The 14,238-nt window shown below is 40.9% G+C and overlaps 1 protein-coding gene across 1 annotated transcript in view; it reads right to left on the bottom strand.

Moving 5' to 3' along the window:
- LOC104165026 (lysine-specific demethylase 2B-like) overlaps positions 1–14,238 on the bottom strand; it is a gene marked incomplete at both ends in the record, with an annotated part of 39,647 nt that overhangs the window by 22,478 nt on the left and 2,931 nt on the right. The window contains 3 exons of the mRNA XM_009704533.1: positions 586–701; positions 12,237–12,390; positions 13,307–13,400. Coding sequence (XP_009702835.1) covers positions 586–701; positions 12,237–12,390; positions 13,307–13,400 — 364 coding nt within the window. The remainder of the gene's footprint in view (positions 1–585; positions 702–12,236; positions 12,391–13,306; positions 13,401–14,238) is intronic.

The raw sequence follows: 14,238 nt of genomic DNA, 5'->3' as shown, positions 1-14,238 counted from the left end.
CTCTTTCCATCAGGTAGATGCTACAAGCCAGATGAGCATCACAACATTTAGATTACTGTCCCACCCCAGACTCCCTTTGTTTCAAGAAATTCGTGCATAGTATCAAGTCATTGTAAAGAAAATCCTGCAAAGTACAGAAGATATTTCATACACAACTTCTGCGCAACTTTGGCAATTCAGCTGTGGACCATCCTAGTCCCATTAGTTCTCCAGGCTCGGGTATCCATTCCAGGTGTGCACAGAGAGATGCTAAGCAGAGGGTTACCAGAAATACTGGTACAAAGGTCTGTAAAGCACAGTATGTTTTTGTGCAAAAAGGAAGGAGTTTTATGAAGGTTTAACAGGCAGACAAAAGACACAGGAGGGACACGTCTGTGGGAAGTAGGAAAAACCAGATGAGTAAATCCCACTAAAAATGGTCAACATTTGAACATCTCATTACTTCATATTTACCTCTTGTTTCAACGACTCTGACATGGAGATCCCATCAGTTCTTGTTTGTCAGAAGGGAATACGAGGGAGAGACTATGACAGGTCATAGTCACAAAGAACTGTTCAGTTAAAAAGAGAATCAAGTATCCTTACCCTTGTTCTGTCCTCAATTTCATAGATGCGAAGCTGCATGGGAACATTAAAGCTATGCAGGATATTTCCACCAAACACCAGAGAATCTACTGGAGTATAAACCGCATGTATCCACCCTAGAGAGGGAAAGCAAAGAACTGAGAATGCCTCATGCTATGTAGTATTACAGAGCAATGTACAATCAAATTTTAACAATCCCATAGAATCATAGAATCATTATGGTTGGAAGAGATCTCAAAGATCATCAAGTCCAACCATGTACCCGATGCCACCATGCCCTCTAAACCCACTAAACCATGTCTTGAAGCGCCACATCTAAACATTTTTCTGCAGGGGATGAGAGATTAAAGCAGTGAAAGGTTAAATGGTATGCTCGTAGCCACACTTTAAGACTAGTCATAGCAGAAGAACGGCATTTTATGGTGTACAGTCTTACAACCCTCTGTAAATTGGGTTCTTCTATTTATTCACAGAACAGTTACAGTGTTTACTGAGAACATGCAAGCTTGTGACTCAACCACATCCATGACTAAGAAGTAAATTCAGTCTGTTCAGTACACTTGGCTCTGAGACGTATCTACTGGCACCTCCAGTAGGGTTGCAAATCACGTTAGCAGTGGTGGTGGGCTAGGGCTGTGGAACTGGACTGAGTCACATCAAACTTCTTTCACACCAGCATCAGACTATACTTCTTCAGATGTCAACAATTTCAAATTATTACCGGCCCTCTTTCAGAGGTGAAAGTTTCATACCCTATTATCAACTTCCTGAAGCAACTGAAAAATCTTTTTCACTGCAAGCCCCAAGTTAAGGGATTTAACATTTCTAGTACTGGAGCTGATGAGACTGTTCTGACCCAATCCTGCAAGGGACTGAATTAATTTCACAGGCTCCAAAGTGAGGGAAGAATTTTCTATCACAACAAAAATCCAGGCATAGCAATTCAGGCAGCCACACACCAGCTCTTCTGCTTCTGCATTGTTTGCTTGGTATGTCAGCAGCTGAAGGACTGGCTATGCAAGACTGTAGCCTCTGATCTCTGCAGTGAAAAAGGAATTGATCTTGCTAATGATCTGGGACCCACAGAGACCTGACACATTTTTTTTTCTTCTTTTTTTAATGAAAAGCATTACAATTTATAAACCAGCAGACAGCAAAGCAACATAGGGGGCAGTCAATTTTCTCCTAACTGCGCAGTACTTTCCATTAAAGCTCTGGCAGCTTTCCTTCACTTCAAGATCAGCGAGGGAGCAGGAAATTGCCATTCAGCCTAAAGGGTTCTCCAGCTAGCAGCCACGAAAGCTCTCCTCCACAGCAATCTTTAGACCGTAAAGGCCTGCAAAGGTGTATCTGAAAAGTCCTTGAGCCATAGCAGATGGCAGAACTGGGGCTTTCATTTAAGGGCATATTGGTAGGAGAGAGACAGGAAGGAAAATAAATCAGCACTAGGATTTTCTCCCTGTAAACACAAGCTCATCACTCTGGATACATTTTTCTGAATTTCAGAATCACAGAATGGCTGAGGTTGGAAGGGACTTCTGGAGGTCCAACTCCCCTGCTCGAGCAGGACCACCTAGAGCCAGCTGCCTAGAATTATGTCCAGATGGCTTTTCAGTATCTCCTAGGATGGAAACTCCACAACCCCTCTGGGCAACCTGTTCCAGTGCTCAGTCAATTTACAGGTCTAATTCCACATGATAAATGTGACGCATATAAAAAAGCAGGTGGCTCATAGCTCTGGCAGCTCTCAGTATTATTACAACTTTCCTGCTCCAGTTAGTATAATTTCAGTTACAGAGTCACTCACAATGATCCAGCCTGTTTATTACTTCCAAATGAAAAAATAACCAACTAGAGAGGAATTTTTTTTTCATGTAAGGGTAGTGTGGCAACTACATACATCAACACTATAAAAACTCTTCACAGTTGAAGTAGCTCACCACCTCACATGAAATACATCAGAGCAAACTACTGGAAAAATAAATTATCTTCCTGATTCTAGTCTTTGGGAAGGAAAAAAGATCCAAGGTTAAGGAAGTTGGGGCCACCACTTCCACCAGGCAATCAAAGATTTATGTGGCTGGGGGAAAGAATGGAAACCGCATGCTGAAGCAAATCTGCTGCTGGGTCCTCAAAGCCAACTTATTGGATAGGTGCTGAAACACGGGGTCAATTTGCATGACAATTCACCTTAATTGTCAGTTTTAAAGATGAACAAACTGAACCTCAAAAAAGCGAAATGACTTGTCTGTGGCCACACAACTGAGTGGTGGCAGAAGACAGGTCAGAAACAGCCCACTATCTGCAGAACACTGAAGAGTCCTCACTATTACTTCCCACTGCAGTTCCCTCAGCACAGATCAGTCAACATACAAACATACTGGAGCTGGTAGATGCAACAAGTTATTTCAATGGAATGATCAATATAATTCTAAATATCATTTGTTATCAAGTATTTACAACTTAAATAAAAGGAGTAACTGAGCTGAAATCTGGCTTTCTAGTCCTATATGAAAGGTAGGAAGGAGATACTCTTCATTTTATAAGAAATAAAATGAAACCCCATCAATGCAGTTGTTCCTCAAGTGTATGCTTTTACTACAACCACACAGTAGCCTCCTCCTACAAACTGTATTTCCTCAGCAAAAATTTCACACTGGAGTGCAGTTGGTTTTATTGTTTTTTGCTCTTTGGGTTTCACATCTTCCCTGACCTCTTGACTCTGCCCCCACTATATGCCCAGGGTCTTTGTGTTAATAACTGCTAGATTTCCTCGGTAGTAGTCCCAATATTTTAGGAAGAAATGTGAAAAGATCTATCACTGGCTTGAGCCAATGTTCCAACAAATGGTGTTCCACACATGACAAACCCTCAACAGAAAGATTAACAAACATGAATATAGTTTCAATCCTGTATTGTTGAAGAGCTGGTAGAGGTGCAAACTGAAAGTCTTCCGTAAAGTATCTGAGACAAGCTCTGGTTCTGCGGATAATATATTTATTTCCTTACTTACATTTATAATCCAGGTCTAAATTCGTCTTACAATCAGTACCTTCAAATCCTACCTTCTGAACTAACTAAACACTAGGTTCTTCAAGATGCAAGTACTTCTAATACCAAGACTGAAAATAATGCTTTTTATGACAGTTCTCAATAACAAAACCCTGTAATAATGAAACACTAAAATCCATCAGAGTTGGGAAAATAAAAATAAACCAGAGACCAAACAACAAACAGAAACTCATTAACTGTAAAGTCCTTGGAAGTAAAGTTCCTACCCGAGAGCAAAAGCAGGGTGTAGGATGAGTTCCAGGCACAGTTCAGAGATGGGTAAGGATGATGCCCATGGGTACCATCCCTTTGCTGTTGAACAGCATTGAGCTAGGCACACAGCTAAGTCCCAGGGAATCCCCAGATCTCCAGCAGTTCTCATGCTCCCACACGCAGGATCCAGCAGCTCACAGCCCCTCTGCCAGCTACAGCCTGCAGCCCTGTCAGAGGAGTCACCTGCTCATAAGGCAGATTTTGGCCACTCAGATGTATAGCGTTTTTCAGTCACACTGTATCCCAAAATAGTTTTGACTTGCGTGAAGAAAATACATGCAATATTGAAACTGCAGACACACAAGCACCAAGAGGTGTACTCCAGAGACGTAGGGCACTATGGGCAAGATTAGACAAAAAAGGTAGAAAAGGTAGAAAAGCACAGGAAGACTGGCACAGACGTTACACAGGGAAAAAAAATATTAAAAAAAAGTCTCCTGTTCTAATATTAACAAGGCTGTGTACAGAGAAAAAATAAAGAGGTCACCACCAGAAAAGCAGAAGTAGGAGGAAACAGAGATGAGCAGAAAACAGGAAATAGTTTCCATAAGGGTAATATATTGTGGAAATGAGCTCTGAGAACGGATAAGCTTGGATGGCACATCCAATTCATTCCCACAGCTTAGATACAAGCACGACTCAGAAATAAACTGAGGAGGATGAATGTTCATTGCGACCATTTGCAAACAACACCACCCATCTTCTAAGCTTCACAATTACAAAGATTTTTAAAGAGGAAGATAGACCTCCAGAATAGGAACAAGTTGCACATATGCATAAGACAAAAAGGACAGCCAAGGGGATTGCTTTAATATAATGAACAACAATACATCCCACCTGTCTCACCTTCCTGTAGGTACTTTTCATTGGATGAATTGACAGGTCTGTTGACATGCATGATCATGTCACTCTATCCTGGACAGCCTGTCATGTCTGCTCACGTATGTCTGCATCTTTCAACTCTCACAGCAAAACCTCGCCATAGAGGCTCCAATACAGACACCTCTGAAGCAAGTGGCATCAATTCTCTCCTCAGTGACTGCTTTCTACTGCTTACCTAAAGCCTGGTACTGCTGCACAAACCTGTATGTTTCATGGGTTAGTGCAAGACAGGAGACAACATCTCTTCCCTTGGTAATACTCCCAAAAACTGTAATATTCCCAAAAAAAGGGAAAGCAACACCAAACAAAATGCCACAAATTTAATTCCATCCTTAATGCTAAAAAAAGCACTGGAGTAATATCAGAACAAATGGATTAAGGACTGAAAAAGTCAAAAGTCCGTGGAATATTGCTCATCAAAAGATACTGTTCATTTTTGGCTGAAAGACACAAACAAAAACACCTGCTACACATTATTTAAGGCTACAATTACATACTATGGATGAGAGAAAGACATACGCTGTGTGGCTTCAAGGATTAGTCATGAATTAGAAAATTCTTCCTCATGGGTGACCAGTTTCAAACCAGTCTGTGTTAACAGTGGTAACGACTGAGCGAACGTGGAACCAGCCTGTCCCTCCTTCTTGGGCTGGTCTTACAGCTTGCAGCTGGAGCACACTCTCAGTGTGGCGGAGCGGGTCCTGCACAGCCACTGCACAGAGTACTTGAGGCCACACACCAGCCTTGCCAGCGAAAGCTCAGCTACGTGGGGACAGACGGCTTTGGGAGCATGGGCCCTGCAGAGTCACTGTTCATGACATTTATTTCAAGCCCCAACAAGAAGACTGTCCACTTACAGTTTTTCTGAAGTTGATCTTTTTTATTTCAGTTCTTGGTGATTAATGAGCATTTTTTCCTTCCCAAAACAATCCTAATTTATGAAGCCAAACCAACACTGAGCAGGAATTCTATTCAGGAGGTTCAGAAATACTCGCAGCTGATTTACAGTTACAAATTATTCCACTACTCCTAAGATACACTTGAATATTTAGATGTTATCAACTCCAGTAAATCAAGAAGGTAAAATGAACAGTAACAAAAGCTTTTCTGAACAGTTAAAAGAAAGATATGATCTCATTATCTTTTGAATTTTATAAAACAAGTATTATTAAACACTGCAAATTTGTTAGAAGATTTCAGGGGCCTGCAAATTCCAACTGTATCTTCAAGGATGCAACCATCCATCTGAGAATAATGAAAGAGTATTAACTTATAAAGCTATGGGGCAAACAGAACACAAGCTCGAAGCGAAAACCATTGTGCGTCTGTTTCCATTAGTAACTGAACAGATATTTTGCTTTGTGATACAGAAGGCATACACATTTTCCTGCAATTCTACAGCAACTTGGTGTGGAAAGATGAAATATATATGTCTCAAAAAGAGATTAAGGAGATAACCTTAGAGTGGGCGCTGCCAACAAATGAAACATTATTTCTCTCATCCCAAAAGAAGAATGATTTCATCACCATAATGCCCATGACCAAATATATCAAGGAAACATCATGTTTACATTTCAAAAGTAAAAAAATTACTGCTTTTGCCCCGGTAGTACAAGTAATACAGCAACTCTCAATCTTACGTCATTTGATAAGAATTAGGTAGAGCACTGCAGAGGAATAGAGCTAAAAAATCCAACACTGTGCCGTCACCTTCTATCTGAAGGCAGACACTCAAGGCAAAAAACTCTCCTCGCTGATCTTCTCCACTGATTTTCATCGCTTGGTCCCTAAAGGTTCCAGGCATGGAGCTGCCATTAATGTCAGTGGAAGCTCCCGAAATGGGAAAAGCTAACAGCAACCAAAAATAACCAGGCAGCTATGCAGCCCTAACATAACTCCCTGCAAAAAATTTACCAGTAAGATTTTAATAGCCTGTCATTCTCCTTGATATAAAGACTATACGCTACCTTCTGGCCCCATTACATAATAATTCATCAAATAGTGACTGGCATACTAGAGGTGACCTAAGACTGCACACCCGTAACAGGCAGAATCCTACAGATAACCATCAATACAGTATTTGAAACACTTCGAAGCCTTGCAAATAGCTGCCTAGAGTCTAGCACAGAACATCTCTTTCCTTCCCAAAAACATTCATCTGAGAACAGTCATTATTTCTGCATTTGACTGGAAACAAGAACTTTGGAGCGCTCTCATGTCACCATAATAATTGCCACAGACCAATGAGAGTATTTTGTCAGACTGTTGCTCATTCTTCAGCTCTCAAGAAATTATGAGAGACTATTATAGCACGTTTCCATGTCAAAGGCCTCAAAGTGCATTATAAAGAAAAACAAAGCAAAACAAACAGCTTACTCCTCAGGGGAACACTGCCCACTCTGAGGTGAAACACAACTGTTACAAAATAGCATGCAGCAACACTAGTAAGAAGTTTGAAGAGGAACCAGAAAGGAATATCATGTCCAGTTGACAGTAAGATACCCTGTCATTTTGATCATAGGAATATCTAATAAATTAGCACTGCAAAAGCCTCCTACAATATCTAATGGCAGTCCATTATTCAATTTTCAGAAATAATAAAAGCACAGTGACTTCTTGGACCATTATTTCATGGACCATGTGGTGGTCTATTACTGAGACCATTACTGTCAGACTTAAAGTCTAGACAAAAGTCAGTCAAAACAGCCCAGCTACTTGAGGATTTGTGCTCCCCAAAAAACACAGCACTCTCAACTACCAGTTCACACACATCACAACATCTCATCTCTTCAACATACTCACATTAAAGCTACACATTTTGAAAGCCTACAGTAAGAAGACTCATACAAGTCAACCCAAAAACATACCTGCTCATGAGTCTACTGCCTCTGACCAGCAGCAGAGGCTCAGAAAAACAGTGTAAGAAACAGAGGATGAGCAGAGTAACCCTTGGTAGTATTAGTCATCTCCTCCCGAAGGAACCAAAACCAGTATGTTTGCAAACTTTCTTAGACCAATCACACTGTAAACCCTGGAAACAAATTGTATGCACAGTGAGTGTGGCAACTTCCTTGGAGGTCAGCAATATCGGCCTTCACAAAAAGAGAAGAAAATCCAAGTTTATGCATATTCTGGCAGACTATATTATCAGTAACAATCCAGAACTGGCTCGAGTTTGTCTTTTCAAGACACATAACGATTACACTCTTACTTCACAATATTAACAGAGACAAATACTGCAAGAAAAATTTTCCAAAAGAGACTACCAGGTGGCTTGCTTTTGCATGTCCTGATTTTGCACGTACAGACTCTCCTGAATTTGAAGTGCAAGCGTCTACAGCAAGCACATACACACATGCATGAAAGAAAAGGTCATTTTTCTGAAAGAGAGGTCTGGCAGGAAACTGAGAAAACAAGCAAACAAGCTCAACATATTTCAAACTACTGCAAGACCTTGTTTGTAGAGGACAACAGGGAAGGAGAAGGACAATATCCATGTCAGAGCTCCATCACTTACAATCAAAATGACATATTCAGCAAGACTAAAAGACTCAAAAGAGCAAGTGGATTGAAAAAGGATGAATTTTTCATTTTGTGTATGCTTAGTTTTGAGCTCGGGTTTAGGTAGCAACAGTGACATTTAGGAGTACACAAGAGAAACTAATGTGGTGTTCGTAGAATCGAGAAGGAAGGGAATTCGATGCATAATGCGCCACTTGAAAAAGAACAAGTGAAAGGATAGAAGTAAAAGATGGTTTACAGAGTATAAACACTGGAGTGTCAGGTGAAGGGCAAGAGGAGGAGAAAGAAAAGGTTCTGGTGAAGTTACACAGTGATGTAAAAGGAGAAAAATACTTAAAGTAAAAGGAGAAGCACTAAAGATATTAAAAAACTGGGAAACACATTGGCATTAACTTAGTGAGCAGTATTTCAAACAGGCTGTAGGGGAGAAATCAGGACGTAACAGAACAAGTGGCTGCATACAAGCCAGAAACACAAGCCTACAGTAACCCTGAGCTGTAAAAATCTGAGGGATGCTGCCCAAACACTGGTTCTGTGTGTCCCTAGCACAGTGATGAGGTATCTCTAAACTACTTCTCTGTAATTTCACCACAATGGACTCCAAACACTTGACTCGCCCTCCCTGGAAGTCATCACTGGACACACGCACAGTACACAAGAAAGCTACAGTGCAAATAATACTGGACAAGCTCTAGATTTGATTGTGACTGATAAAATTTTGGTTTTTCCCTACTGAGGCAATAACTGATCACTGAGATTATGCTTTTCCTCTTCGAGATCATCACAGTTTATATCTGAAAAGAGAAGCACACTTTATAAAGAATTTCCCTTCCATTTGGCATGTGGGTCAGATGTGCAGCATCCACTGACCACTACACCAGAGTAAAATGTGTTACCTTGACCAAATTTCATCTGTGTTGAGCACTTAACCACATGAAAGATTAAAACATTGCTCATGGCAACACACACAGTGCAAACACCCTAGGGCCATAGCATTCTTTACTAATGTCTTCCTGTATAAGGGCAAGTTCTCTCCCATCCTGGGAAAACAACAGTCAGATTGCTACAGAAAAAAATAATCATTCGCCAACACTGGTAGCAACTATAGCTTCCACCCCTCTTGAACCTTCCGCTGTTTTAACATCTTGAATCTACATCTGACAATAAACCTCAGCATGTTACAATGTGGTATATTTCTCAATCAACAATTATGCTGACATCAGTTTATACAATTATATTAATGGAAAAGGCTAGGCTCCCAACTGATCTGATCACTTTACCACAGACTTTACCAGAGTTGGTCATCCTTGACTCATCAGTGGGAACCAGTAAAGTGGGAAGTGAGAACTTGTAACAGTGCACTACTTGTTTGCAGAAGTCCTATGGGGCCATCAGGAGTATCGCTTTGCTCCTGCACAAGGCCCCAGACACAGTATCGCTCAGAATCACAACTTACCTCCCCTCACTCCATACTTGGGAGGGACTCCTAAAATGCTGCAAGATGCACCTTGGCCCATAAGGACTCACTATACTGACAATACTTTGCTCGATTTCTCCTTGATACCACAGCTGTGATCATGCCTCTCAGAGCTTTGCGGGGTTTGAAGCACAGGTAGAAATTAACTGGCTTAAAGTTAATCTTAAAAGGATGATGGCAGTGACGGAGAGGAAAATACCCTGAGGCCCTGGTGAGCACTATAATTATGCCTTCTGTAAGAATAACTCCCATTCTTGTCCAAGTGGTTTGTAGTTTCAGGGATTTACTGGATCTACTACCATCTGCTGATCCTAGATTCTCAGAGAAACCTTCCATCTCCCACGAGCCTATGATCTCACTCCTCACATGTCTTGTTACAGTCTTCTCTACCTACTTCATCCTTACACTGCTATGGCATAATAGCATTTCTAGGACCACCCCCAAAAATTACTTGAAAAGAGAGCAGAGCAGAGCAGGATATTTTATGGAAAAGGTCCTTTGCTGGAATGTTCTCCATCCACAGTCCAGCTGAGCACTAACTATATCCCTGTACACTGTCTGTGACCAGTCCTGTAATAAGGCGGCATTTTCCTCGTGGATGAGTTCAGGCTGGTCAAGAGTTTATCAGACTTAATTGAAAGTATGGGACACACTGGTTTTACAGGCACCCATTATCAGAACCTAAACACTATGAGCACTTATAAAGTACATACAAAACACATTCAAACATTAACTAATGTGACACACACGCAAATCAGAGCAAAGAGGTCGTAGGAACTGACCTGTTTTACACAGCTATGCTCAATTCACTGACCTGGAACAACCTTTAATTAGGCATTTCCATACCCTTAAAACAAACATAGAAATAATACCCTTTCACAAAAATAAGAGATTTGCAAGTAAGTTTTCCGAACAAAATAGAGCAGAGCAAAAAGCCTTGAAGCCATGAGGTGCTTACAGAGAAATTATTCATATATGCCTTTCAAATATGGCACAGAGCCTAAAATGTCTGAGGTATTGGCATTTCTGTACTTTCGGCTTTCCTAAGAAAACAGAAAATACAGTCAAAAACCACATTTGGAATCACTTCACTTCAGCCACCATGTTGCAGTTGTGCCCTGTACAAGCTCCCACAACTTGCTGTATTCCAACTGCTGAGCATGACTAAACTAATATACAGAAAGTCTTATTCGTAGGAGGCTGTTCACAGGGGAACGAAGATAAATACAAAGATGCAGTAACGGGATCTAAGCAAACAGCACAGGCACACTCAAACACCCAGTTCAAACACTAACAACACATTCTGACCTGTTTCAAGGGAAGACCTAATTCCTTTAATGGATTAACTCCTCCGCCCTCACAGTCATTTTGCCTGTCACCTCCCAGACTGATTCTTACCAAATACTTACAAATGTGCAAATTTGTGGCCTTCAACTGATACTAACAACACTCCCTAGTTGGCGAGCACATTGTCACTGTCTTCGCATGATCTGCATTCTCTCTGTCTCCAGGATTAAATAATAATCCTATCTCCATAGACTAATTCTAGAGCTGAAAAACTAACTTGTCTTTCTGCCACATAGAAAGGCTACCCATATTTATTTCCCTGTTAAGATCCACTAGACAGAGGCAATGTGTTACATCATTATAAACAAACTTATGGTCCCGTAATAGTCAAAGAAAGCAAAGCCTGATATCATCTTAAATGAGCAGTGTTACAGACTGCACGATCCTTAATTCAATTTAGGCAGGAGCAGAAAGGGCTGAAGCCACCAGCCTTCAAGGCAGCAACTATTTGGTTGCTTGGCAAGAGCAGCCTGAATCATGCAACACAGCTACTGAGGTGGGCAGTAGTGTAAAAATTAAGTGTGGCTGGGCTACTGGAAGATGTCCAGATTCAGCACAATCTCCATCAGCAGAAATTCTGAAGAGTTATGACAATAAAATAAAGTTGTTTCCCCAGGAAGCAACCCTGAGGGACACAGCACCTGCTCTTCCAAGTACCGGAATCTCTACTGAGCTCCATCAGTGAATTGAGACCTACCTCTGGCTATAGACAGAAGCAAAGAAGTAGGTTACAGAACTGCAGGTGAAACCTGCCAGAAGAAATCACAAAAATATTTTTTCAAGAAAGCTAACAATAGCAAAAGTCAGTATGACACCACCACAAGTGGTGGACTGACAGCCCCAGAGACCCAAGTCCTCTCTCTCCTTTTCCCCGGTACAGGACAAGTGATCACTGCACACACTTCCTCACAGTACATTTTTCATCAGTCTGGATGGCTCAATTTCTGGAAAATTCAGTGCATTCAGTCCCTAACCTTTCTTTTGCCACAGAAAACAAAAAGGTCAATACAGGGTTTAGAGGTGAAGAATTGTTTTACAGAGAACTGTTAGCCAAACGCAATTCCAGTGATTCCAAAAACAGTTAGTTAACAAGTGATACCTGAAGGAATGAAGAACGTATAGCCTTGTTTCAGCTCAATTCTTTGGCATCGTTCCACCCTGTCTCCCAGAAAGATATCACTTTGCTTTCCCGAGAGAACCCATTCTTCATAAAGTTCTAGATTCTGCAGAGTAGGCGGAATCAGCCAGAAGATCTAAAAATGAAACAAAGATTTAACTATTACCAACAGTCAACAAAAATAAATAGCCGGGAGATTCCAACAAGGTTATCACGTGTTAGACAAATGAACATGCAAAACCAAGCCTGCTTTCTGCACAGAACACATGTTTTCCAGGTGTCGTACACAGAGGCACACAGCAGACAGCAGCAGCAATTAGTCCATGTGCTGGAAGTGGTAAGATAACTGCCAGTTGTCATCTCCCTTCCATGAAACATCTTACTCAAAAGAAGTCTGCACAGTTTACTTTCAGTTCAAAACAGTGCGTTAGTATAGTACAACTTCATTGGGTTATACAGATGAACAGCATCTGTACCACAGAGATGTTCAATCTCCTGTATTTATTTCAGTTCCTACCATACCCTGGTCTACAGTAGAATTTGGAAAAGCAACCTAAACCAGCAAAGATGTGAATGTAGCCATACATGCTGTATATTTTAACACTTCCGTAATATTTCAGTTCGGCCATAGTATGCACTACACACTAAAGGAACACGGAATCTCTAAAAGGAAACAGAAGCTCTAGCTACAGCAGGAGAATTGTGAGGGCACCCTGACCCAACAAGGATACACACAGCCACATACTCACTGCAAGACACCTCTAAGCCATACAGCAAAAGCAAGCTTAAAAGCACTACCAACAGCCAATAATACATTTGATACTTCGAATAAATCACTGGTTTGTTTCATAAAGGTGAATGGTGTTCTTCTAGTTCAGCAAACTCCGTGAATATCAACAAAGCTAGCTGAAACAGACTGATCACTGACTATCACACCCTCCCCACCCCCCCAAAAAAAAAACAGAAAAAAAAGAAAAATAAAAGAAAGCAACCCTTCCCCTCCATAAGAGGCACAGAGAAACAAAAACAAATATCAAACAAGGTTCACCTACCTTCCCCCCACGGAAAACGTGATACCACACTGATGTGCCACCAAAATCAATATGAAAATCAGTGAAGCATCCTTTCACACTCATCAAACAGTACCTGTAAGCAGAGTGAAGGACAAAAATGAATCAGTCTGAAACAGTATTTTTCACGTCTTAATTTGCAGAGGTTAACTGCATGTACAATACTGTTTCTACCAATTAAGTTTCTGCATTTATAATACTGGGATTTGTCTCATGAAGTAACTATAACTAGGTTTCTGCTGAAAAATGCGTATCTCCAGGTTTCAGTTTGCTATTCATACAACTGGAATGAAAGCTTTCAGAGTTAAGGAATGAAAAAACATTAAAAGTTATGCTGTTCAAAAATACTTCTTATGCCACTGCCAATCCCCGGGCTGATCTGTTTAATGCCCTCCTTCACCGCTTGAGAGACATAACCTTCACCAGAAGTTGTACACAAATTGCTTCAAAGAGCAAAGTTTTGAAAAATCTAATTTGCTTATAAATCCTCCTGAATGTTCTTTACCTACTTGCCACCAATGCCATTTTTGCAAGGACTGGGGGACAGAAACCTCATTTGGCAAATTAACTCCTTTTTGTTCACATTTCTAGGCATTTCTGCATCAAAATACATAAAGGAACCAGCTGGTAGCATCGCTAAGTATCAAATCCACTATTTTTTATGCCATCTTGATTCAGGTTTTCAAAGCAGTTTAGAGTCGGCATCACTGGAAAGAGATACAAGAGCTCTCATCTCACTGCATGAATCTCAAGCCTCCAGCCACCATCTGTAACTAATGGCCGAATTACAGCCGCCCTTCTCACTATAGGCACCTTTGCAAACGCAGGAAACACACACCACTTAACCCACTAACCTCTTTTCCTTGTTCCGGTCTCCGTTTCATGGCTTTTTTTTTTTTTTTTTTTTTTGGGGG

Source organism: Cariama cristata, unplaced genomic scaffold (assembly GCF_000690535.1).
Source record: "Cariama cristata isolate BGI_N322 unplaced genomic scaffold, ASM69053v1 scaffold31377, whole genome shotgun sequence".
Lineage (NCBI taxonomy): Eukaryota > Metazoa > Chordata > Aves > Cariamiformes > Cariamidae > Cariama > Cariama cristata.
The sequence above is the reverse complement of the archived record's forward strand: the minus strand, read 5'-3'. Positions and strand labels throughout refer to the sequence as shown.